Raw genomic sequence first — 25,722 nt, forward strand, 5'->3', positions numbered from 1 at the left:
AAGTATAGGAAGAACTTAAAAATAGTCCAAATATTCCAAGGGCTACCTCTCCAATAGTGCCACATCCAGATGGTTTTATAGGTGGAATCTCCCAAATCTTTAAAAATTCTATTTGTAGTATTCCAGAAATAGAGAAAGAAGGAAATTTTTACATTCTTTTTTTTAAAATTCAGAATAACATTAATACCAAACTGAACAAAGATGGCACAGGAAAAGAAAACAGAGCAATTTCACTTATGAATATCAATGCAAGATTTCTAAGTAAAATTTAGCAAATATAATCCAAATGAAAGGAATAAAACACCAAAAACCCAGCTTAATTCATTCCAGCAACTAGTACTGATCATTATCAGGAAATCTAACAATATAACCCACACATTATTTTTTTTTTTTTTTCTTTATGAGATAGGGTCTCACTCTGTCAGGCTGGAGGGCAGGGTGTAATCATGGCTCACTGCAGCCTCAACCTCACAGGCTCAAGTGGTCCTTCCACCTCAGCCTCCCAGGTAGCTGGGACTATAGGCATGCACCACCACTCCCAGGCTGGTCTTGAACTCCTGGGCTCAAGCTATCTGCCTGCCTGGGCCTCCCAGAATGCTGGAATTATAGACATGAGCCACTACATCTGGCCACATTATTATTTAAAAGAAGAAAAAATATATATAATCACCTGCCTAAAAGGCATGATAAAAATAACTTATTTCCAATGAAAAAAAAGAAATTCCTAAAAAGTGGGAATAGATTGATGCTTCCTTTAGATTATGGACATATAGCCAAAAACTAGAAAAATGGTAATTAAAAAAATTTTTTTTCACTTTTCAGATGGAAACAGGCACATAAAATGATAATATTTGTAGACAGAGAAACAGAAAACCAGGTCAAGCGTGGTGGCTCATGCCTGGAATCCCAGCACTGTGGGAGGCGGAGACAGGCAGATCACTTGAGCCCAGGAGTTCAAGACCAGCCTGGGCAACATGGCGAAACCACATCTCTATAAAATATACAAAAATTGTCCAGGCATGGTAGCTCGTGCCTGTAGTCCAGTTACTCAGGAGGCTGAGGCGGGAGGATGGCTTGAGCCCAGGAGCACCAGTGCACTCCAGTCTGGGTAGCAGAGCAAGGATCTCTCTAAAAAAAAAAAAAAAAAAGAAAGAAAGAAAAGAAAAAGAAAAAGGAAAAAGAAACAGAAAGCCAAAATTTTTAAAAAACTAACCAAAAGCCAGTGTCATCATAAAAACAGAAGCAGCATAACAAAGTGGCTGAAAACAATTCTGAAACTAGAATTCCTGGGTTCAAGTTCAGCTCTGTCTCTAGTTATGTGACCTTAAACAAATTACAGTCATGCATCACTTAACAATCTGCATACATTTTGAGAAATGCATCATTAGGCAATTCCTTCATTGTGTGAAGTCACAGAGTGTACTTACACAAACCTAGATGGTAGAGCCTGCTACTCACTTAGGCTGTATGGTATACCTATTGCTCCTAGGCTACAAATTCACACAGCATGTTACTATACTGAATACTATAGGCAACTATAACACAGTGGGAAGTACTTATATATCTAAATATAGAAATGATACAGTAAAAATACAGAATAAAAGATAAAAAATGATACACCTATAATAGGGCACTTACCATAAGGGCAGGACTGGAAGTTGCTTTGGGTGAGTCAGTGAGTAAATAGTGAGTGAATGTGAAGGCCTAGGACATTACTGTACACTTTTATGTATAGTAATGTACATACAGTAATGTACTTGCTGGCAGAGCAGCAAGTTTGTTTACACCAGCAATGCCACAAACATATGAGTGTGATGCACTACAACATTATGATGGCTACGATGTCACTAGGCAATAGGAATTTTTCAGTCTCATTATGATTTTATGGGACCACTATAATGTGGTCCATCATCATATATAAAGTGCTTAAAATAATACTTGGCACACAGTGCCATATGAGTAGACATGATTAGATATGCCAAATATTAGCCAGGTGCAGTGGCTCACACCTGTAATCCCAGCACTTTGGGAGGCCAACATGGGCAGATCACTTAAGGTCAGGAGTTCAAGAGTAGCCTGGCCAACACGATGAACACCCATCTTTACTAAAAACACAAAAATTAGCCGGGTGTAGTGGTGGGTGCCTGTAATCCCAGCTACTCGAGTGGATGAGGCATGAGAATCGCTTGAACCCAGGTGGCAGAGGTTGCAGTGAGCCAAGATCATGCCACTGCACTCCAGCCTGGGTGACAAAGCAAAATTCTGTCTCAAAAAATATATATATATAAAATATATACATATACTATATATAATATATATATTATATATACTATAGTATATATATTATATACTATAGTATATATTATATATTATATCCTATATTATATATTATATATTATATCCTATATTATATATTATATACTATATTATATATTATATATTATATACTATATTATATATTCTATATATTATATACTATATTATATATTCTATATATTATATACTATAGTATATATAATATACTATAGTATATATAATATATATAATATACTATAGTATATAATATATATTATATATACTATAGTATATTATATATAGTATACTATATATATACTATATATAGTATAGTATAGTATATAGTATAGTATAGTATAGTATAGTATAGTATAATAGTATATACTATATATACTATAGTATAATATATATATAGTATATAATAATATAATTATATATTATATACTATAGTATATATATTATATATTATATACTATAGTATATATATTATATATTATATACTATATTATATATAATATAGTATATAATATATATTATATAGTATATATTATATATAGTATATATACAACATATAGTGTATATATATGTTAGATATATATATGTGTCTTGAACCCAGATACATATATATAATATATATCTAATATTATAGATATTATAGATATATATTATATATATCTATAATATATATACTATCTAATATATATTATATATAAATAATATATAATATATGTTATATAGTATATATATGATCATATCAAGAGAAATCAAAGTGATTGATCAAAGTGATCAATCAAGAGAAAAACATAACTTTCATGAAGAAAGAAAATTTTATGAATGGAATTATCATGATTTGCAGATGATATGATACTATTCCTGAAAAATCAAGAAAATCAACTGAAAATCTATGAGAAACAAATAGGAATTTTAAAGATTTACCTAATTCATTTACTCCCTGAAACTGAAATTTAGAGAAAAATATGAAAACAGTTCAAGGTGGTATGAACTGGGAACCTGAACTTTTTGAAAACTCACCTTGGCAATGTAATTTTGGGGACTCCCATGTGCCCAGGGCTGTGCAGCTTGAAACTGTATCTTCCGAAACACTGAAAAATCCTTCTCTGCAAGCATAACGAACCTGGCTGCCCAGCCTAGACGTATAATTTCCTATGATATAGCCATCTGGAACCTCAGGAGGGGTACCACAGTCTATTTCTGAAAATAAATTAATGTCAAATTCATTACCTTGTGAATGTAAATCTTCAAAATTCACAATCTCTCTCCACCTCTACCCTATTCCTCACACACACACACACCCCCGAGCCATATTTTAAGTACACTGGTTCATTCCCACATGACTTCTGGGAACATTTCCAACAATTGTCTTTATTCAATCTTTTGGCCTTCCACAGGTAAAGCATCTATACATGCACAAAGCTGAAATAACTTAGCAATCAACCCTCACTAATTTACACTAACTAAAGAGAAGCCTTGTCCAGTGAAATAAAAAATCTGAATTGCAAAATACCTTAAGATATATGTACCTTGATGATTTTCAGGGTCACTTTTGAGATGCAAGGACCTTACCAAATCATTGGCATTTACTATCTAACATAGTAGTTAATATCAGAATATCTATTAACTGCTAATAAAAATCCTTTAAGTTTATGAATTTTAGCTTTTTTTTTTTTTTTTTTTTTTGAGACAGAGATCTCACTCTGTTGTCCAGGCTGGAGTGCAATGGCATGATCTCGGCTCACTGCGACCTCTGTCTCCTGGGTTCAAGAAATTCTTATGCCTCAGCCTTCTGAGTAGCTGGGATTACAGGCGCTCACCACCACACCTGGCTATTTTTTTTTATTTTTAGTAGAGATGGGGTTTCACCGTGTTGGCCAGGCTGGTCTCGAACTCCTGACCTCAAGTGATCCACCGGCCTCGGCCTCCCAAAGTGCTGAGATTACAGACATGAGCTACTGCTCCTAGCCTAATTTTAGCTTTTTTAGCATGGCCCCCTCTAACTTGATTGTTGTTATTTGCTTTATTTCATAGGTTTTACAAAATGTGCAAAGGATCAGATCACCTCCACCTACCTCCCCAACACAGGCTTGGAGCAGAAGAAAGTGACCATCAACAGAATTTCACCTTGAGATGCTGCATTTTTTGGCAGAAACCCACCTGTGCATGATGTGGCATCGGTGGTTGGGTGGAAAGGCTCAGGTCCATTCCTTGGCAAGTATCCATCCATACAGTAGCATTCAAAGCTCCCACGAGTGTTCACGCATCGCCCTCCATGCCTGCACAGGCCAGAAACTTCACACTCATCTATGTCTTGGGACCCAATCCAAATAGAGAAAAGGAGAGAAAAACAGAAAAAAGAAAAAAAAAAAAAAAGGAGAGGATATTGTGACAGCCCTTTTTTCACATTTTCAAGCTACTCTTATAAAAAGATGCATTTGTTTGCAGTTGTATCATACATTTTATTTTATGCCTTGTGGGTTCTTCTCATATATCGTTCATATCGTAGGCACTGAAAACATAACAAGTGTTCAATAAATGTTTGTCAGTGTGTTCTGGGATTTTACAAAAACCGATAACCATCACCAGCTCCCTGACACCCAACAAAATGAACTCAAAAACATAAATATATCCAATCACTAAAAAATATCCTGACTGGGCATGGTGGCTCACACCTGTAATCCCAGCACTTTGGGAGGCCAAGGCGTGTGGATCACTTGAGGTCAGGAGTTCGAGACCAGCCTGGCCAACATAGTGAAATCCCATCTCTAGTAAAAATACAAAAATTAGCCAGCCATGGTGGTGCACGCCTGTATCCCAGCTATTCAGGAGGCTGAGGCAGGAGAATCACTTGAACCTAGGAGGCGGAGGTTGCAGTGAGCCAAGATCGCGCCACTGCACTCAGCCTGGGTGACAGAGCAAGACCCCATCTCAAAGAAAAAAAAAATCCAATCACTAAAAAAAATCCAATCACTATAAATATATCCAAACACTAAAAAAATCCAGTCACTACAAATATATCCAGTCACTAAAATATATCCAGTCACTATAAATATATCCAATCACTATAAATATACCAAATCACTATAACAAAAGAATAGTCCCAACCTCATACTAAAACATCTAAAGTAGGGCTTCAGATAGAAAACAATTTACAGGCCTGGCACGGTGGCTCATGTCTGTAAACCTAGCACTTTGGGAGGACTGCTTGAGTCCAGGAGTTTGAGACCAACCTGGGAACAAAGTGAGAACCTGTCTTAAAATTAACTTAAAATATAAACAAAATTTTTAATGTTTTAAATAAGGAAAACAATCTCCAAGAGACTGAAAATCCCAGCCCATGAGTATAGGATGGTGTGGCAGGTAATAAGGTGGTAATTTAATTAGGAAAGGTCTTACTAATTTTATGAAAATGAGACGGGCTTAAAACAGGCTTCTGGAAGGACAGGACATGCTCCTTTGCAGATTTTTTGCACCTGACTGAAGACTACCAGAGGCAGCAGGTACAGGGTAAAAACTGCCCAATAAGCCAGAGGCTGGAGAAGAAATCTCTCTGCCAGTTAGTAGTTTTTTCCCTCAGAAGTGACTTTAAAACTTTAAGAATTCCATCAGCTGGGCGTGCCTGGGCATGCCTATGGTCCCAGTTGCTCAAGAGGCTGAGGCAGGAGGATTGCTTTAAGTCCAGGAGTTCAAGGCCGGCCTGGGCAACACAGCAAGACCCTCAACTCTAAAAATAGTAATCATACTATTTTCATCAGAGCCACATAGATCAATTCCACTTGGAGAAAACAAAAATCACGCTAACTGAAATTCCTAGGACATTTGCATAAAAACATCAGGGATTGAGCAGAAGACAGGAAGCAGCATGATTGAAAAAAGTCTGTTTAAAAAAAAAAATTCAAAAAGCTAGTAATATCATAATTTCCTTTTTTTTCTTTTTTATCTTTTTGAGACAGAGTCTCACGCTGTTGCCCAGGCTGGAGTGCAATGGTGTGATCTTGGCTTATTGCAACCGCTCCCTCCTGACTTCAACTGATTCTCCTGCCTCAGCCTCCTGAGTAGTTAGGACCACAGGTGTGTACCACCACACTGGCTAATTTTTGTGTGTCTTTTTGTAGAGACAGGGTTTCACCATGTTGGCCAGGCTGGTCTCGAACTCCTGACCTCAAGTTGTCCACCCACTTGGTTCCCAAAGTGCTGGGATTACAGGCATGAGCCAATGCACCTGACTATAATTTCTTTTTCTTAAATGACATTTTAGCCCCCAAAAGATAAAAGAAAATTATCTCAGAATCCTTTTGAACTTTTATGTTCTTTATTCTTTTTCCTTTTTGGTCTTGGATCAATGAACGCCTCTCCACTCACAGCAATCATTGTTTGGGAACCAGTAATTCTATTCAATTGCTGAAGGAGCCCATCCAAGTCAAACCACCCTCACACAAGAAGAAGTGCCACAGAGCTTCTTCTCCTGGGTTGTGGCTCATGGTGGTTTCCATGATTCCCAGGAGTCATTCAGGGGGCAGTTCTAAGGGCCAGAACATCTGCCTGTTCTCCACGACCGGCTGGAATCATCTCACACTAGAACCCCAGCAATTCATTCCTCCTCTAACATTGGTGACATTCAGAGGCCTACCTGCAACCAGCTCCTGAGCTTGATGTTGACTCTGCAAAGCACAATAAACACCTGGATGCAGGATTCCTTGGAATCCAGGAACTAGGATTCACATCCTGTGATTCCAGGCAAATAGTGACTAACTGCTGATACCCCAACACTTGCTAAGCTCTGCCCCAGCTAAAGCCCACTGATGTTTCTCTGGCAACTGTGATTCTGAAAGAAACAGTATTATCAAGAAAAGCAATTCATCAGCTTTTACAAAGTGATAACTGGAGAACTCACAAGGAAAGGTCATAGGAATGGCTGCCGGTGGACATGGTCTTCATGGTGGGGGCATGGAAATGCTCCAAAATGAGACAGTGGTGATGCTAGCACAACTTTGTGAATATACTAAAAACCACTGAGTTGTATACATCAAAAGGGTGAATTTGATGGTATGTAAACTATAGCTCAATTTTTTACAAAAGAGAAGGTCATTCAATCATTGCAAGAATGGAATAAATAAAAGTAGAGCCTAGATCTGGATTTTGTTCCAGGCAGATTGGGTCTAGTTTGGCTGACACCTATTTGGCCCTTACATAAAATATTTTCTTCTCTTTCCTCTTCCCCTCTTCTTCTTCCCTCCTCCAGTTCCCACCAACCTTCTCCCTCTTCCTCCTCCTCATTCTTCTTCCTAACTTAAAAAAAAATAAATAAATAAGACAAAGTCTCGCTCTGTCACCCAGGCTGGAGTGCAATGGCACAACCTTGGCTCACTGCAGCCTCAAAGTCCTGGGCTCCAGCGATCCTCCCACCTCAGCCTTCCAAGTAGCTAGGACAACAGGCACACGCCACCACATCCAGCTAATTTTCTTATTTTTTGTAAAGATGAAGTCTCATTATGTTGCCCAAGCTGGTCTTGAACTCCTGGTCTGAAGTGATCCTCCAGCCCTGGCCTCCCAAAGTCCTGGGGATACAGGCGTGAGTCACCGTGCCCAGCCTTCTTCATAACTTTCAAAAGCTGAATTCATCTCTTGGAACTATAAATATGCTGATAAATATACAGTTGTAAGTTTTCCCTGGCAAAACCCCACAGCCTAGAAAACACAATTTCTGGGATCATATTCTCCAGAAAGTTCCCCTGATTCCTTCCTCACAGCCAAGATAAGTGACCCCTAGATTCCAGTAAATGCTGTTTGCTTACCTATGACTAACACTTTATACTGAAATTAGCTGTCTGCTCGTCACCCTCCCACTAGCACAGCCTTGTCATATAAGAAGTGCATGAAAGGCTGGGCGTGGTGGCTCGCGCCTATAATCCCAGCACTTTGGGAGGCCGAGGCAGGTGAATCAGCTGAGGTCAGGACTTCGAAACAAGCCTGGCCAACATGGTGAAACCCTGTCTCTACTAAAATACAAAAATTAGCTGGGCATGGTGGCGGATGCCTGTAATCCCAGCTACTCAGGAGGCTGAGACAGGGGAATCACAGGAGAATTGCATGAACCCAGGAGGTGGAGGTTGCAGTGAACCGAGATCGTGCCACTGCACTCCGGCCTGGGTCACAGTGGCTCACGCCTGTAATCCCAGCACTTTGGGAGGCCAAGGCAGGCAGATCACAAGGTCAGGAGATCAAGACCATCCTGGCCAACATGGTGAAACCCCGTCTCTACTAAAAATACAAAAATTAGCCAGGCGTGGCAGTGCGCACCTGTAGTCCCAGCTACTCAGGAGGCTGAAGCAGGAGAATTGCTTGAACCCGGGAGGCAGAGCCTGCAGTGAGCCGAGATCATGCCACTGCACTCCAGCCTGGGCAACAGAGCGAGACTCCATCTCAAAAAGAAAAGAAAAGAAAAAGTACATGAGAAATGTGTATTGAATAAACAAAACACTAGATCATCATCTTATACACTTTTTTCAGTGTCTTTTCTTCTTAATATACAAAATTTAATACTGTAACATTGTACTTCCGCAACCATGCAGCCAGTAATTTGCTACCTAGAACAACAGGATATTATAAAATGTTTTCTCTGAAGGAATGTGTTCATTTGTGCCAAGAATAAATCAAATGTACCCTTTGAGAGATTCTGCCTTGGTACAAGTCAAGAGGGAGGATGAATCCGAGCATAAGAACCTATGGTTCCTGGTAGCTAAGAAGACAAAATATGTTCTTCTTTCATTTTATTTTTCCTGAAAACCTTTAAATATCACAAAGCTTTCCAGCAGAGTCATTAAGTCTATGCAAAAGCATCTTAGAACCAGGAGGCTTTTTCTGCTTTTCCTCATTATTGTTCAAAGATTTTCCTAGAAAGCCAGAGAGCAACATTAAATAGCATATGCTGTTTATAGAGTTCAGATAACAGGAGCCGCTAAAAATTAGGAGGGTTTGTCCCCACCCTGTATTCGACCAGGCTATGCTCAGAGACCCAACCTACAAAGCTCCTGTGCTCCCAAAACTCGCACTCCTCACTCAGCACACACATGTGCGAGGCAAGCCCACATCTCTTAACAGGGACAACTCTGACCTCCTGTGAGCCAACAGTCAGGTGCCAGTCCCCGGAATAGTGTGCTCTGAGCTGTGGAGTGCCACTCACCCCAAGGACCCCCCGACCTGTGGTTACAGGAACCTGCAGGAGGCACACCGTCTCCAGAGAGTCCCTCCTCACTATTCATTATCAAAACGATCAGGCCGGGCGCAGTGGCCCATGACTAATCCCAGCACTTTGGGAGGCCGAGGCGGGCAGATCACTTGAGGCCAGGAGTTTGAGACCAGCCTGGCCAATGTGGTGAAACCCCATCTCTACCAAAAATACAAAAATTAGCTGGGCATGGTGGTGCGTGCCTGTAATCCCAGCTACTCAGGAAGCTGAGGCAGGAGAATCACTTGAACCCAGGAGGCGGAGGTTACAAAGAGTCAAGATTGTGCCACTGCACTCCAGCCTGGGCAACAGAGTGAGACCCTGCCTTAAAGAAAAAAAAAAAAAAGTTCAAACAAAACATTACAATGAAAAAAAAAGAATATTACAATGAACTCCCATAGACCCACATCCCCCCAAGATTCAATCGTTGTTTACATTTTGCCATTTAAAGTAGCTTACAGACTAAAGGAATACTATTATAGATATATCATCATAACAACCCTAGATACCTCAGCATGCATCTCCCAAAATAAGAATATTATCCTATATACCACAATACCATTATCCCATCTAACAAAACTAACATTAATTCCCTAATATTAACAAATACACAGCCCAGATACTATCCTGTCATCGCCAATTGCCAACACCGCAGCCCCCTTCTTGAGTACCTGTACAAAAGGTGCCATCGTTGGGAATGAATGTCTTGTTGTTGTTTGTGGCTCGATATCCTTCCAGGCAAATGCAATAGAAGCCCCCGGGGGTGTTGTGGCAAGATGTGTGGTTCCCACAGACAACAGTGGCTCCAAACTGGCACTCATTTTTATCTGTTGACACACAGGCAAGGCACCGGAAGAGCTATCAATCCACACCGACTTCAACAGCCCAGACTGTCCTCCCATGCTATGGACTCGGGAACCAATGTTCTGTGACCACACTTTGGTGATCTATTTCTCCAGCCTCTTCTGCTTTCACGATGCTCCCCAGACTACAGGACCTGGGCCCCTCCTAGTTATGTGCCAGGAGTGTATGAAACCCCAAGAGAAACACAACACCTCAATCTGGCAATCCGTCTGATTTGGAGATTGGGAGAAGAGGGTTCTCTTTGAACTTTTCCAAGCTTAAAAAGATCTTTTCAGAGGCCCACGGAAACAAACCAGCAGAATTCCCCTTTTCCAGTTCAGCCATTCTCATGCTTTTTCATGAAAGCCAGGGTAGGGTGATTTTACAGCCAGTGATTAACTGGAAAATTTCTTCCTTCTGAACTACCAAGAAACGCAATGGAATTAGTGCTGCAGCCTCATCCGGAGCAGGGCTAATGCAGGAGCAGGAACAGCTCATGCTAATGGTCAATGACCTGTGGTGAATAATGTTAGTCCCTCAGTGCAGAGGCCTGGAACATGGATGCTCGATGAGTCCCCAGAAGCTTGCCCGGAGTGTTTTTCGTTCAATAATATGACATTGAAAGATGCAAAATGAAAGTAAATCTCCCTCTCATCTCTGCCCTCTAGCTCAGGGGTCAGCAAACTTTTTCTCACAGTATCTGTTGCAACAACTCACCTGTGCTCATGGGTGTGAAAGCAGCCGTAGACAACAGGTAAACTACCAAGCAATGCTATGTTCCAGTAAAACTCCAGCTACAGAAACAGGCAGCAGGTTGAACTTGGCCCATGGGCCATAGTTTGCTGATTCTGCCTAACCCTCTAATTTAAGAGGAAACTCCTGTGACCAAATTGTTTATGCATCCTTTTAGAGCTGATCTACCCAGTTAGCTTTTTTTGGGAGAAAAATCATCAACTTATGAATTTGTAGCTTGTTTGTTACTTCGTGTTTTATTTCACCAGTGGGCCCCTCATATCCGTTTAATGGCCTCTCACAACTGTACTCAATTCCTGCTCACTCAAAAGTACCCTCCAGAAGATCTGGGTGGTTTTATTATTATTATTTTTATTTTACAGTCATATGTCACTTAATGATGGGGACACGCACTGAGGATTGTGTCATTAGGCAAGCTCATGATTGTGGGAACATCATAGGGTGTATTTACACAAACCTAGATGGCATAGCCAACTACACACTTAGGTTATATGGTAGAGTGTAGCGCTCCTAGGCTAGAAACCTGTATAGCATGTTACTGTACTGAATACCGTAGGCAACTGTAACACAGTGGGAAGTATTTGTGTATCTAAATATATCTAAACATAGAAATGGTACAGTAAAAATACAGTATAAAATATAAAAAACTGATACACCTCTAGAGAGCACTTACCATGAAATGGAAATTGCAGGACTGGAAGCTGCTCTAGGTAAGTCAGTGAGTGAATATGGAGGCTTAGAACATTATGATACATGACTATCGACTTTTATTTTTATATAGAGACAGGGTCTCCCTCTGTCACCCAGGCTAAAGTGCACTGGCACGATCATAGCTCGCTGCAGCCTTGAACTCCTGGGCTCAAGCAATCCTCTTGCCTCAGCCTCCTGGGGCTAGGAGCAGCTAGCACTACAGGCACAAGCCATTGTGCCCAGTTAATTTCTAGTTTCTAATTGTGGAGATCAGCTCTCACTATGTTGCCCAGGCTAGTCTCAAACTCCTGGCCTTAAGGGATCCTCCCACCTTGGCCTCCCAAAGTGCTCCCAAGGGGACTACAGGTGTGAGCCACCACATCCAGCCTTACTGTAAACTTTCTAAACACTGTACACATAGGCTACACTAAATTTATAAAAGCATCTTTCTTGGCCAGGCGTGTTGGTTCACACCTGCAATCCCCAGCACTTTGGGAGGCTGAGGCAGGTGGATCGCCTGAGGTCAGGAGTTCAAGACCAACCTGGTCAACATGGTGAAACCCCATCTCTACTAAAAATACAAAAATTAGCTGGGCATGGTGGTGGGCACCTGTAATCCCAGCTACTCAGGAGGCTGAGGCAGGAGAATTGCTTGAACTTGGGAGGTGGAGGTTGCAGTGAGCAGAGATCATGCCATTGCACTCCAGCTGGGCAACAAGAGTGAAATTCCATCTCAAAAAAAAAATGTATCTTTCTTGGCTGGGCACAGTGGCTCACATCTGGCTCCCAGCACTTTGGGAGGCCAAGGCAGGCAGATCACCTGAGGTCAGGAGTTCAAGACCATCCTGAAGACATGGTAAAACCCCGTCTCTACTAAAAATACAAAAATTAGGCCAGGCGTGGTGGCTCAACGCCTGTAATCCCAGCATTTTGGGAGGCTGAGGCGGGCGGATCACCTGAGGTCAGGAGTTTGAGACCAGCCTCAACATGGAGAAACCCCGTCTCTACTAAAAATACAAAATTAGCCGGGCACAGTGGTGCATGCCTGTAATCTCAGCTACTTGGGAGGCTGAGGCAGAAGAATTGCTTGAACCTGGGAGGCAGAGGTTGCAGTGAGCCGAGATCGCGCCATTGCACTCCAGCCTGGGCAACAAGAGCGAAACTCCATCTCAAAAACAAAAAATACAAAAATTAGCCAGTTGTGGTGGCGCACGCCTTGTAATCCCAGCTACTTGGGAGGCTGAGGCAGGGGAATCATTTGAACCCAGGAGGCGGAGGTTGCGGTGAGCTGAGATTGCACCATTGCACTCCAGCCTGGGTAACAAGAGTAAGACTCTGTCTCAAAAAAAAAAAAAAAAAGGGATCTTTCTTCAATAGTAAATTAACTTTAGCTAACTGTAGCTTTTTTACTTAAACTTTTCAATTTTTTTAACTTTTTGACTCTTTTTGTAATAATGCTTAACTTAAAATACAAACGCATTCTACAGCTGTACAAAAAATATTTTCTTTTTGTTTCTTTATATGAAATTCTATATGGTTTTCTTTTTTTTTTTTTTTTTTTTTTTTGCTGGAGACAGGGTCTTGCTCTGTCACCCAGACTGGATTGCAGTGGTGTGATCATAGCTCACCGCAACCTCAACCTCCTAAACTCAAGTGATTCTCCCACCCCAACCTCCCTGAGTAGCTAGGACCACAGGTGCCTGCTACTGTGCCCAGATAATTTTTTTTTTTTTGGTACAGATGGGGGGGGTCTCAATATGTTGCTCAGACTCATCTCGAACTCCTGGCCTCAAGGATTCCTTGTGCCTCCCCCTCCCAAAGTGCTGGGATTAGATTACAGGCATAAGCCACCACATCCAGCCTTTTATTAGCTTTTTTCTTCTATTTTTTTTAATCTTTTTTTTTTTTTTTTTTTTTTTTTTGTAAACAGGGTCTTGCTTCATAACCAAGGCTGGAATGCAGTGGTGTGATCATAGCTCACTGCAGCCTCAACCTCCTTGGCTCAAGGGATCCTCCTGCCCCAACTTCCTGAATAGCTAGTACCACAGGTACATGCCACCACACTTGGCTAATTTTTTAATTTAAAAAAAAAATGCTTTTACTTTTTAAACTTTCTTATTAAAAACTCAGACACAGGCCAGGCACTGTGACTTGCATCTGTAATCTCAGCACTTTGGGAGGCCAAGGCAAGAGGATCACTTGAGCCCAGGAGTTCAAGAAGAGCCTGGGCAACATAATGAGACCTCGTCTCTGAAAAAAATAAAAAAAATTAGCCTGATGTGGTGGTGTGCCTCTGTAGCCTCAGCTACTTGGGAAGCCAAGGTGGAAGGATCACTTGAGCCCAGGAGGCTGAGGCTGCAGTGGGCCGAGATCACACCACTGCACTCCAACACAGATGGCAAAGTGAGACCCTGGCTAAAAAAAAAAAAAAAAAATTCTAAGACCCAAACACACACACACACACACACAATAGCTTAGGCAATAGCTTAGGCCTACACAGGGTCAGGATCATGTTATCACTGTCTTCCACTTCCACATCTTGTCCCACTGGAAGGTTGTCAAGGGCAAGAGCATACATGGAGCTGTCATCTCCTATGATAACAATGCTTTCTTCTGCAATACATCCTGAAGGACCTGCCTAAGGCTGTTTAGTAGTTAACTTTTTTTTAATAAGTAGAAGGAGTACACTCTAAAATAATGATAAAACATATAGCATAGTAAATACATAATCCAGTAATATAATCATTTATTATCATTTTCAAGTATTATGTACTATACTTCTATTTTTTTTTTTTTTTTTTTTGAGACAGAGTTTTGCTCTTGTCACCCAGGCTGAAGTGCAATGGAGTGATCTTGGCTCACTGCAACCTCTGCCTCCTGAGTTCAAGCAATTCTCTTGTCTCAGCCTCCTGAGTAGCTGAGATTACAGGCGCCTGCCACCATGCCTGGCTAATTTTTGTATTTTTAGTAGAGATGGGGTTTCACCATGTTGGACAGCCTGGTCTTGAACTCCTGGCCTCAGGTGATCCTCCTGCCTTGGCCTCCCAAAGTGCTGGGATTACAGGCATGAGCCACCATGCCTGGCCTATATACTATACATTATTGTGTGTGCTATACTTTTATACAACTGGCAGCACAGTAGGTTTGCTTATACCAGCATCACTACAAACACATAATGCATTGTGTTATAACATTATGACAGCTACGACATCTCTAGGTGACAGGAATTTTTCAGCTCCATTATATAATCTTATGGGCCCACTGTTGTATATTCGGTCTATCATTAACCAAAACATCGTTACATGGCACATGACTGTATTACCTTTGTAAAATTTAATTGGCTTTGGAACATGATTCACCATATTAAAACTATCAGTGGGGCCAGGTGCAGTAGCTCACACCTGTAATCCCAGCACTTTGGGAGGCCAAGGCAGGCAGATCACTTGAGCCCAGTAGTTCAAGACCAGCCTGGGCCACGTGGCAAAACCCCATCTCCACAAAAAAAAAAAAAAAAAATAGAGAAAAATTAGCTGGGCATGGTGGTGTGTGCCTGTAGTCCCAGATACTCAGGAGCTGAGGCAGGAAGATCACTTGAGCCTGGGAGGTCGAGGCTGCAGTGAGCCATGGTCACACCACTACACTCCAGCCTGGACAATAGAGTGAGACCCCGTCTGAAAGAAAAACAAACAAAAAAAACTATCTTTGGGGAGATCTGCATAAGAGTCTAGAGAGACAGAGCAGACTCTCAAGCCATAGTTAGGCCAAGTGTCCATCCTAGTTACAGAACACTATCCAGTGGTTTTAGAAACAAGTCCAGCTGTCCATAAAATGGAATATTCCTGTCCTTTGCTGTTGTTTTTGAGACAGGCCTCCTCTGTGGACCTCACTGGAAGGGACATTTCGGTTTGTAGAGGAGTCTAGAATTCTCAAGACCCTAGGCTTAATACCATGTTATAGCACCTCTGGCACATGTATAACCTTGACTGCAATCTATGTAAGACAAAGTCACAGAAGGCCAAGCATCGGGATGCACAGTGCCTAGTGCCTGGGAGCAGTACCACATAAATTAATAAAGCCCCTTCTTCCCATTAAGAGGAGTTTCTTTGTTCAAAAATCAAAGGGCAGGGCCAGGTGCAGTGGCTCACGCAGTGTCTCACGCCTGTAATCCCAGCACTTTGGGAGGCTGAGGTGGGCAGATCACCTGAGGTCAGGAGTTCAAGACCAGCCTGGCCAACATGGTGAAACCTCATCTCTACTAAAAACACAAAAATTAGCCGGGCGTGGTGGTGCCCACCTGTAATCCTAGCTACTCGGGAGGCTGAGGCAGGAGAATCACTTGAACCCAGGAGGCAGAGGTTGCAGTGAGCCAAGATCGCGCCACCGCACTTCAGCCTGGGTGACAAAGGGAGACACCATCAAAAAAAAAAAAAAAAGTCAAAGGGCAAGCTAGCATCCGTGGGAGGAGGAATTCCTTTGGGAAGGGAACAGAAAAATTTATCCATTCTTCTCAACTTCATTTCTATCTCACTGCTAGCAAGTGCGGGTGAGGAATGGGAGGGTAAGAAGCATTAGGAGAAATTCCCCCTGGAGCCTCAGACTGCAGGGTAGCCAAACTTCTCATGGGTAGAAACCTAAAAAACAAGAGTCAAAGAAGGCTCCACTCCAGACTGCAGAATGGGCAATGGTAGGTGACTGTAAAAGCTTGTGTCTGCAAAGTGAAAGTTGACTTTTTGAAGACAAGACTCAGTTGGGGTTTTTGTTTTGTTTTGTTTTTAGTTTCTTTTTTTTATTTTTAAGAGATGGGATCTTGCTCTGTTGCCCAGACTGGAGTGCAGTGGTGGCCAGGTGCAGTGGCTCATACCTATAATCCCAGCACTTTAGGAAGCTGAGGCAGGAGGATCACTTGAGCCCAGGAGCTCAAGACCACCCCGGGCAATGTAGTGAGACCCTGTATCTACTAAAAATGAAGAAGGGGAAGAAGAAAAGGAAGAAGAGAAGGAAGAAGAAGAGGAAGAAGAATAAGAGGAAGAGGAAGAAGGAGAAGGAGAGAGGCAGAAGGAGAAAAGAAAGAAGAGGAGAAGGAGGAAGAAGAAGGAGGAGGAGGAAGGATGGAAGGAAGGAAAAGAAGGAAAGGAGAGAGAAAGAAAGAAAGAAAGAAAGAAAGAAAGAAAGAAAGAAAGAAAGAAAGAAAGAAAGAAAGAAAGAAAGAAAGAAAGGAAAGAAAGAAAGAAAGAAAAAGAAAGAAAGAAAGAAAGAAAGAAAGAAAGAAAGAAAGAAAGAAAGAAAGAAAGAAAAAAAGAAAGAAAAAGAGAGAGAGAGAAGGAAGAGAAGAAGAAAGAAAAACACTAGCTTAGCTGGGTGTGGCGGCAAGGTTGCAGTGAGCTATGATCATGCCACTGCACTCCAGCCTGGGAAACAGAAAGCCCTTGTCTCTAAAAATAAAATAAAGATAAAAAATAACTCACTGGCCGGGCACAGTGGCTGACACCTGTAATCCCAGCGCTTTGGGAGGCCAAGGCGGGTAGATCACAAGGTCAGGAGTTCGGGACCAGCCTGACCAACATGGTGAAACCCAGTCTCTACTAAAAATACAAAAATTAGCTAGGCGTGGTGGCACATGCCTGTAATCCCAGCTACTCAGGAGGCTGAAGCAGGAGAATCACTTGAACCTCGGAGGCGGAGGTTGCAGTGAGCCAAGATCGCAGCACTGCACTCCAGCCTGGGCGACAGAGTGAGAGTCCACCTCAAAAAAAAAAAAAAAAAAACTCACTGAAGCTTCAAACTCCTGGGCTCAAGCCATCCTCCTGCTTCAGCCTCCCAAATACCTGGGAGTACAGGCATGTGCCACCACATGTGGCTAATTTAAAAAAACTTTTTTTAGAGATGGGGGTCTCACTATGCTGCCCAGGCTGGTCTCAAACTCCTGGCCTCAAGTGATCCTCCCACCTCAACCTTCAGAATAGCTGGGATTACAAGATCGAGCCTCAGTGCCTGGCTGTTATTTTTCTTTTGGGAGAAAAAAAAAGCACACAAAGATATCACAACAAGGCTATATATACCATCTATCCACAACTGTAAGGTAAAACCATCAATATTTTTAATGCATATAACAAGGTTGCTAGGAGGAAATTGGAAGATTATTGCAACATTTACTATTGTAAAATTGTTGTGAAAGTCTCCCTCTCTCTGAATTGAGCTTGAACCTGGATATTGTCTGACTGTCATGGCATGGTGGATATCATGAGGCAAAAAATAATTTCAGATGCTTCTAACCTAAAGGGCTTTGAATTCCTTTAAGTCATCTAAGTCCCTAAAAGTATCACAACTACCAAAAATGTGGAGGATGAATTCTGACAGACATAAGACCCAAAGCAACAGTATTTTACCAATTAACCAAAAAGTCCAATGGCAAATTTTTTTGTTTTTCCTCATAGTACTAATATAAATAGTTTTATATCAAAATAACCAGAGAAATTAAGGAATGCAATATTCACTTGAGTTGTGAAGTTAAACTTAAGACTTAAAACAGATGTCAAATTTGTGTTAGGTCCCCGAGTTTCCAGAGATTCAAGTTCAGTGACCTCTAACATGAGGAATACTATCTTGGAAACACTAGAGAAAGAATGTATCCAAACACTAAAACAAAGACTTATTATAATTGACAAAACTTCTCATAATAAAAACATGTGAACAAAATAACAATGTTTTTCACCAAGGACATCAACTCTTTAATACAAGAGAATCTTGTTTCTTGATTCCGCTTTTCAACTTAACCCAGAGTTCAGAACTTACCAACACACTGAGTCCTCCCGTTCCCTACAAATCCATAGTTGCAAATACAGATCTTCTTCCCCTGTCTTTGCTGGCATGTGGCATGTTCATGGCAAGTGGCACAGACATCTAAACCTGAATCATAAATTGTATGTTTCAGAAAAAGAAAAATGCAAGATGAGACACATGTAGTTAGTGGACATTTACAATGGAGAACCAAAATTTGAAGACCAAAATAACACAGGACACACCTAGTCTCATCCTTAAAAACTTTCAGTGGCTGTTTATTTCCCACAGAATAAAGTGCAAATCTCTTCCTCTGTGTGGCAATCAATGTCTTTTTTTTTTTTTTTTTTTTTTTTTTGAGACATGGTCTTGCTCTGTCGCCCAGGCTGGAGTGCAGTGGTACAATCACAGCTTGCTGCAGCCTCAACCTCCTGGGAGAAGGTGAACCTCCCACCTCAGCCTCCCAAGTAGCTGGGACTATAGGCACACATCACCACACCTGGCTAATTTTTTTTTTTCTGTAGACACAGGGTTTTGCCATGTTGCCCAGGCTGATCTTGAAATCCTGGGCTCTAGCAATCCACCCACCTTGGCCTTTTAAAGTACTGGGATTACAGGCGTGAGCCACCATGCTAGGACACAGTCAATGCTCTTAGTGATCTCACTCCAGACATACTCCTCCAGCCTCATTGTTTCCAAGCCCCAATCACACATGGCACTTGCCGGATGTCAGAGGCTAACTACTCTTTCCCTAACAGAATATCTACTATCCTACTTGCATGTCACAATCACAATACTCTCTATACCTAAAATGCCTATGCCTTCTTCTCTACCTAGCTAGCACCTATTCATATTTTAAGACCCAGCTTAATGTCACATTCCCTCTGAGGTCTTCCCCACTACTCCATTTTTTTCTTTTTTTGAGGTAGAGTCTGACACTGTTGCCCAGGTTGAAGCACAGTGGCATGATCTCGGCTCACTGCAGCCTTGACCTCCTGGGCTCATGCAATTCTCCCCACCTCAACCTCCTAAGTAGCTGGGACTACAGGCACACGCCACCACACCCATCTAATTTTTGTATTTTCTGTAGAGATGGGGTCTCCCTATGTTGTCAAGGCTGGTCTCAAACCCCTGAGCTCGAGGGATCCACTGGCTTCAGCCTCCCCAGGAGCTGGGATTATAGGTGTGAGACAATGCGCCCGGTCCATTCCTCCATTCTTAAGGAAAATTAAATGCATCTTCCTCTGTGCTCCCCTAACACTGGCACATTCCCCTATCATGTTAATGTGTCATTATATTTGGTTCTAGCTTTGTCTTTCCAAGCTCAGTTCCATTATATTTGGTTCCATTATATTTGGTTCTAGCTTTGTCTTCCAAGCTCAGTATTATGAATGAGCCGCTCAAGGATAGGGATGATGTCATTTGCCCATATGTTATGATGGCACAGTGCAGACACTCAATATATTTTTATTGACTGCCTGGATAGAGAAATCTGAAATCCTACTTGCTGCAACTCAAAAAGCAAATGGAGTGAAGAGGAACACAGCTGCCTATTACTCTACTCATTTTTTTTTTTTCAAAGAAAAAAATGAATGTGTTTAAGATGACAGTGATATAACAGCCAAGTCCCAGTAGGATGACCAGATCCCAATTATTGAAATAAACAGCAGAATTGTTTGAGGCTAAAACTTCTAAAACATCCAAATCTACCAGATGGTGATATATGGCCCAAGATCAAACAAGAATTTCTACCCAAGGCTATGTAGTATATTGTGTTTCACTCTCAGTGCCTCTGTAATTTCAGGAGCGACCTAGTAAAGAGAATCTTTCTAGCATTGAATTTCATTTTAGTTTTGGCTCCGTTATTACCCGGGTAAGACAGCCTAGCCCTTAGGCTGCTCCAGGCATGAAACCAACTGAGACTAGGGATTTCTAAACACTCTAACCATGCTGCTGTTCTGCGTGTTTTTAAAAAAAAAAAAAAAAAAAAACACACAAAAATAAGACAAACCGCTAATCATCACTAAGTAATGCCAAATTAACCATGGAATATATACAAAACTTATTGTATCTCAGACCATAAAGACAAATGCAACAAATTCCAAACAAGTAAAAATGTTAAAGGCTGAATTATCTGACCACATAATAATGTAATAAAACTATCAAACAAAACATAAGACTGGCATCCCCAAAAGAAACATACTTGCAAACCACAGACTATTCTCCTAAATAATACTTAGGACAAAGGGAATATCAAAATTGAAATGTTTAACACTAGGTATAAAAACATATTTACTCTAGAAAATGTAAGTCTTATGTGTTTTTATACCTTAAGAGTATACTTTTATACTTCAATGTGGCCTTTAAAATTTTTACTTTTTTCAAATTTGTTGCATTTTCCTTTATGATCTGAGATAGAATAAATATTCCATGGTTAATTTGGTATTACCTAGTGATAATTAGTGGTTTTTCTCATTTTTGAGTTATCTCTTATTTTAAAAAAGAACACACAAAACAGCAGCATGGTTAGCGTGTTTGGAAATCTCCCAGTCTCAGTTGGTTTGATGCCTAAAAAAGAGAGAGAAAAGCAGGCAGCCAAGAAAAATTAAAAAAAAAAAAATAGCACTAGAATTTTAATACAGGAAGCCTGAAAAAAGGAAAAAAGAAAATGGGGATTTAGGGATTAGTAAATACAATTTTAAAGATGTTAAAGAATTAGAAAATATTATCAAATGCACTGGGGGATGCACTGGGGGGAAAATTACATAAAAGACTAGGAAGGTATAAACCCTGGGAGAGAAGATGATAGCAGACAAAAGATGCTAACAGTATTTCAGAAAATGAGAATGAGGCCAGGCGGAGTGGCTCATGCCTGTAATCTCAGCACTTTGGGAAGCCAAGGCGAGTGGATCACTTGAGGTCAGGAGTTCAAGACCAGCCTGGCCAATGTTGTGAAACCCCATCTCTACTAAAAATACAAAAATTAGCCAGGCGCAGTGGTGGGCACCTGTCGTCCCAGCTACTTGGGAGGCTGAGGCAAAAGAATCACTTGAACCTGGAAGGTTGAGGTTGCAGTGAGCTGAGATCATGCCACTGCACTCCAGCCTGGGCAAGAGAGTGAGACTCCACCTCAAAAAATAAAAATAAAGTAGATGAGAAAGAGATGGATGGGCTAGGTACAGTGGCTCATGCCTGTAATCTCAGCACTTTGGGAGGCCTTAATCCCAGAAGTTCAAGACTAATCCTGGGCAACATGATGAGACCTCATCTCTGTTAAAAAAGAAAAAGAGATGGATGCATGGTAATTGCCTTAGCAGAGAGGAAGAACTAAAAGCCAATCCTAGCAAGGCCCAGGAAGCAGAGTCTCTGCAAATTTCAGAAGACAGACATAAGGAATAGGAATGAAAGTTCAAGGAACTGGTTGAAAATACCTGCAAGGAATAGTTAAATGCCCAGATTCCTTCACTGATGCTGCACAAAACAGAACTTTACAACTGGGAGAAAATGAACCTGAAGGCTCCAGATTAGAAGGACAACACACCAAACTGAAGTGAGGATGAGTCCCCATGCCTAAAAGTCCATCATACGGGTAAATACATTTAACCATCTTAACACATTAACATTTTAGCACAAAACATTTTAAACCGTATGATCAGTACATTGTCAATTCATAATGACATGCAGGGCCAGGCATTGTGGCTTATGCCTATAAATCCCAGCACTTTGGGAGGCCGAGGCAGGCCAAGGTCAGGAGTTTGAGACCAGCCTGGCCAACATGGCGTAACCCCATCTCTACCAAAAATACAAAAACATTAGCCAGGCGTGGTGGCACACACCTGTAGTCCCAGCTACTCGGGAGGCTAAAGCAGGGGAATCACTTGAACCCTGGAGGCAGAGGTTGCAGTGAGCCAAGATAGCACCACTGCACTCCAGCCTGGGTGACAAAGTAAGACTTTGTCTCAAAAAAAAAAAAAAAAAAAAAATCATAATGACATGCAACCAAAATCTTGGAAATACTTTCTAAATAATGGATCCTGGGTCAAGTTCAAAAACCCATTTGTGATCAACCCTACAATGATGAATATATGAACATTCTCCCCAATTTAATTTGTAGATAGAACGCAATCTTGGCCAGGCACGGTGGCTCATGTCTGTAATCCCAGCACTTCAGGAGGTCAAGGTGGGCAGATCACCTGAGGTCAGGAGTTTGAGACCAGCCTGGTCAACATGGTGAAACCCCGTCTTTACTAAAATACAAAAATTAGCCAGGATCAGTGGCGTGTGCCTGTAATCCTAACTACTCAGGAGGCTGAAACAGGAGAATCGCTTGAACCTGGGAGGCAGAGGTTGCAGTGAGCTGAGATTGTGCCACTGCACTCCAGCCTGCGTGACAGAGCAAGACTCCATCAAAAAAAAGAATGCAATCTTATTAAATACCCTAAATCTTGGTTAGTGTTTCAGTTTGGAATGATGAAAAAGTTCTGAAGATGGATGGTAGTGATGGTTGCACAACAATATACAACTTGCCTCTCAATTGCACACTTCAAAATAGCTAAAATGGTAAAATTTTTCCTTATGTCTACTTTACCAAAATACTAAGAAAATATTGAAAATTACATTTTTTACTTTAAAAATCAACTTTATTGAGATATAATATGCATACAATAAAACGCCCCCATGTTTAAGTGTGCAGTTTCAGTGGGTTTTAACAAATGTAGACAACCATGAAACAACTGCCTAATGCAAGATGCAGAATATATGATGCACAATTTGCATCTGATGATAATCTGATAATATATGGTACACAATCTGATGATAAACATTTGGTTTGTTTTCACTTGGGGGCTAATATAATTAAAGCCTTGATGGCAAAAAAGGGGAGGGAAACTCAAATTTCTATAGGGAAATCATTTTGTGTCTGGATCCCAAATTTCTCATAATGCCATTGAGAGATGGTAGATAGCAGGTACATAGCTTTAGAGAACAAGTAACTAAAGTAACCCAAGCTAAGGAAGCCTGTAAGAATTTTTCACTGAAAACCAAAGAAGCCCATTATAAGCTACTTCCCCGGTGAACAGACAACATAAACATGCTGTTCAAAGGCTAAAAACTTTAAGTAGACACTGAAATCACACATAAATGTGTGTGGTACAATAATAGACATAAATATGATTCTATTGAAACAATGAAATATAAGAAATTAAGTAATTCAAACTTAAAGCTGTTGGAACTTTAAATTATACCAAGCCTTGACAGGAATGTGGCTATGCAGTTTGAGTCACAAAGTATACAGCTGTAACTTCTGCCTTTTCTTCCCCCTGTAAATAATTAAGCCCAAATGGCACCAGAGATAAGACCCTCTTAGATCGCTATCTCTCCTCATGGAGTAATAAAGTAATTTTCCTTGGAGTGTAGCAATCTGTAACCAACCAAATCACTGTGGCATATGCACTGGTCTTGTATGGAAAATGTAATTCTGCTACAATTTCTACATAAATGAAACTGTAACTTCCCCATTTTTGAATGAACACTCTATTCATTTGAAGTCAGTGTTTCCCAGTGGCCACCCTCAAGTTTTATGCTTGAATGAACTCTGTATGTAATCATACATTCTGAATCTCATTATTTAAGGTTAACAAATGCAAATTTTTAAAATTTTTTTCTTATATAAAATACTTGTCTAGGGCAAGGTGCAGTGGCTCACACCTGTAATCTCATCATTTTGGTTTGTTTGTTTGTTTGTTGAGACAAGGTCTCACTCTGTCGCCTCTGTCACCCAGGCTGGAGTGCAATGGTATGACGACCGCTCACTGCAGCCTCGACCTCCTGTGCTCAAGCTATCCTCCTTCCTCAGCCTCCAGAGTAGTTAGGACAACAAGCACATCCCACCACACCTGGCTAATTTTTCATTTTTTTTATTTATTTTTTTAGAGACAGGATCCCACTGTGTTGCCCAGGCTGATTTCAAGCTCCTGGCCTCATGTAATCCTCCTACCTCAGCCTCCCAAAGTGCCAGCCTGATCAACATAGCAAGACCCCATCTCTACCAAAAAAAAAAAAAAAAATTTAATTAGCTGGGCATGGTGGTGCATACCTGTAATCCCAGCTACTTGTGAAGCCGATGTGGGAGGATCTTTTGAGCTCAGGAGATCAAGGCTGCAGTGAGCTTTGATTGAGCCACTGCACTCCAGACTGGGCAACAGAGCTAGACTGTCTCTTTAAAAATGTTAAAAATAAAATTTAAAAAACTTGTCATTATAAAGATGCGGAATTTATATAGATCCATTTGCGAAAAGTCAGCCGGGCGCGGTGGCTCACGCCTGTAATCCCAACACTTTGGGAGGCCAAGGAGGACAGATCACTTGAGGCCAGGAGTTTGAGACCAGCCTGGCCAACATGGTGAAACCCCGTCTCTACTAAAAATACAAAAAAATTAGCCAGGCATGGTGGCGGACACCTGTAATCCCAGGTACTCAGGTGGCTGAGGCAAGAGGATCACTTGAACCCGGAAGGCAGAGGTTACAGTGCGCCAAGACTGTGCCACTGCACTCCAGCCTGGGCAACAGATCAAGACTCTGTCTCAAAAAAACAAGCAAACAAAAAAACTTAATATCAGCTGGAAAATGGCTATTTCATGTAACTATTCAGTAAATCTAATAAACATAAAAAATATTAAGAAGCAAAGAGGTGGGACTCACTCAGATAAATTAAAGGAAGTCCAGTCTGAATTAGTGAAGGATAGAATAGAAAATGTTTTAAAAGAAACTGAATTAAGTTTATTTAATAAATAGCCCCAGACAAACACATGGCCTTAGAGGAAGGCAGCCAGGTACAGGGGGAAGCACTGGACTTGAAAGCTAGTTAGAGCTGGATCCTAAATCTAGCTGAGTCGAATTCACTGTGTGACCTGGAGCACACCACTTAATCTTTCTGGATCTCAGTTTTTTCATCTTTAAAACAAGGACTTTGGGCTTCTCGAATTTTAAAAGTGCATTCAAATCACCTGGGGAGGCTGAGGCGGGAGGGTTGCTTGAGCTCAGGAGTGCAAAGTTACGTAAGCTATGATCATGCCACTGCACTCCAGCCTAGAAAAGAGTGAGATCTTGTTTCTAAAAAAAAAA

The 25,722-nt window shown here is 41.2% G+C and overlaps 1 protein-coding gene across 11 annotated transcripts in view; it reads right to left on the reverse strand.

Moving 5' to 3' along the window:
- SUSD1 (sushi domain containing 1) overlaps positions 1-25,722 on the reverse strand; it is a 141,064-nt gene that overhangs the window by 104,407 nt on the left and 10,935 nt on the right. For 9 of the 11 annotated variants that reach the window (XM_063650289.1, XM_063650288.1, XM_054500515.2 and 6 more), the window contains exons 2-5: positions 18,617-18,730; positions 10,210-10,365; positions 4,468-4,620; positions 3,328-3,507 (exon numbers count right to left, since the gene is read on the reverse strand). In XM_063650289.1, coding sequence (XP_063506359.1) covers positions 3,328-3,507; positions 4,468-4,620; positions 10,210-10,365; positions 18,617-18,730 — 603 coding nt within the window. The remainder of the gene's footprint in view (positions 1-3,327; positions 3,508-4,467; positions 4,621-10,209; positions 10,366-18,616; positions 18,731-25,722) is intronic. The other 2 variants (XM_063650284.1, XM_063650286.1) reach the window with 2 other exon arrangements.

This window comes from Pongo pygmaeus, chromosome 13 (assembly GCF_028885625.2).
Source record: "Pongo pygmaeus isolate AG05252 chromosome 13, NHGRI_mPonPyg2-v2.0_pri, whole genome shotgun sequence".
Lineage (NCBI taxonomy): Eukaryota > Metazoa > Chordata > Mammalia > Primates > Hominidae > Pongo > Pongo pygmaeus.